This window comes from Austrofundulus limnaeus, unplaced genomic scaffold (genome assembly GCF_001266775.1).
Source record: "Austrofundulus limnaeus strain Quisiro unplaced genomic scaffold, Austrofundulus_limnaeus-1.0 Scaffold15014, whole genome shotgun sequence".
Taxonomy (NCBI): Eukaryota; Metazoa; Chordata; class Actinopteri; order Cyprinodontiformes; family Rivulidae; genus Austrofundulus; species Austrofundulus limnaeus.
In genome coordinates, this window is record NW_013967416.1 from 1 (window position 1) to 380 (window position 380).

The 380-nt window shown below is 52.6% G+C and overlaps 1 protein-coding gene across 1 annotated transcript; it reads left to right on the top strand.

The window, feature by feature from the left end:
• Window positions 1–86: 86 nt before the first annotated feature.
• On the top strand, window positions 87–345 carry LOC106512809 (intraflagellar transport protein 57 homolog; the record flags this gene model as incomplete). Its single annotated transcript, XM_014001341.1, is given in 2 exon segments — window positions 87–146; window positions 223–345. Coding segments are annotated over 2 exon segments (183 nt in total), but the record flags the coding sequence as incomplete, so codon positions are not given.
• Between the last annotated feature and the right edge of the window lie 35 nt (window positions 346–380).

A 380-nucleotide genomic window follows, 5' to 3' on the forward strand; every position in this document is an offset into this window, starting at 1 on the left:
GGCCTAGTGACGCCACTGATGGTGAGTTCAGTTCAGTTTAATTTTATTTAATTGATTCTAATTAATATAATTAATCTTTACCTCAGGAGGAAGCTGACGATGAGGAGGAGACCGCCGTGGACCTGGAGGCCCTGAAGTTACGAACCGTGAGATCAGCCGCTTCACTTCCTGTCAGATCTTCCTCCTCCTGTCCTCACTGAGACACGTTCTGTTGTCTGACAGGAACCAGAACCGTCCTCCAGACCCGAGGAGATCCTGGAGTCCAGGGTGGACTCCGTGGAGTGGAACCTGGAGGTGGAGCGGGTTCTGCCTCAGCTCAAAGTCACCATCAGGACCGACAACAAGGTGCGTGTGTGTGACGCGTCCCTTCAGGTCCCTCA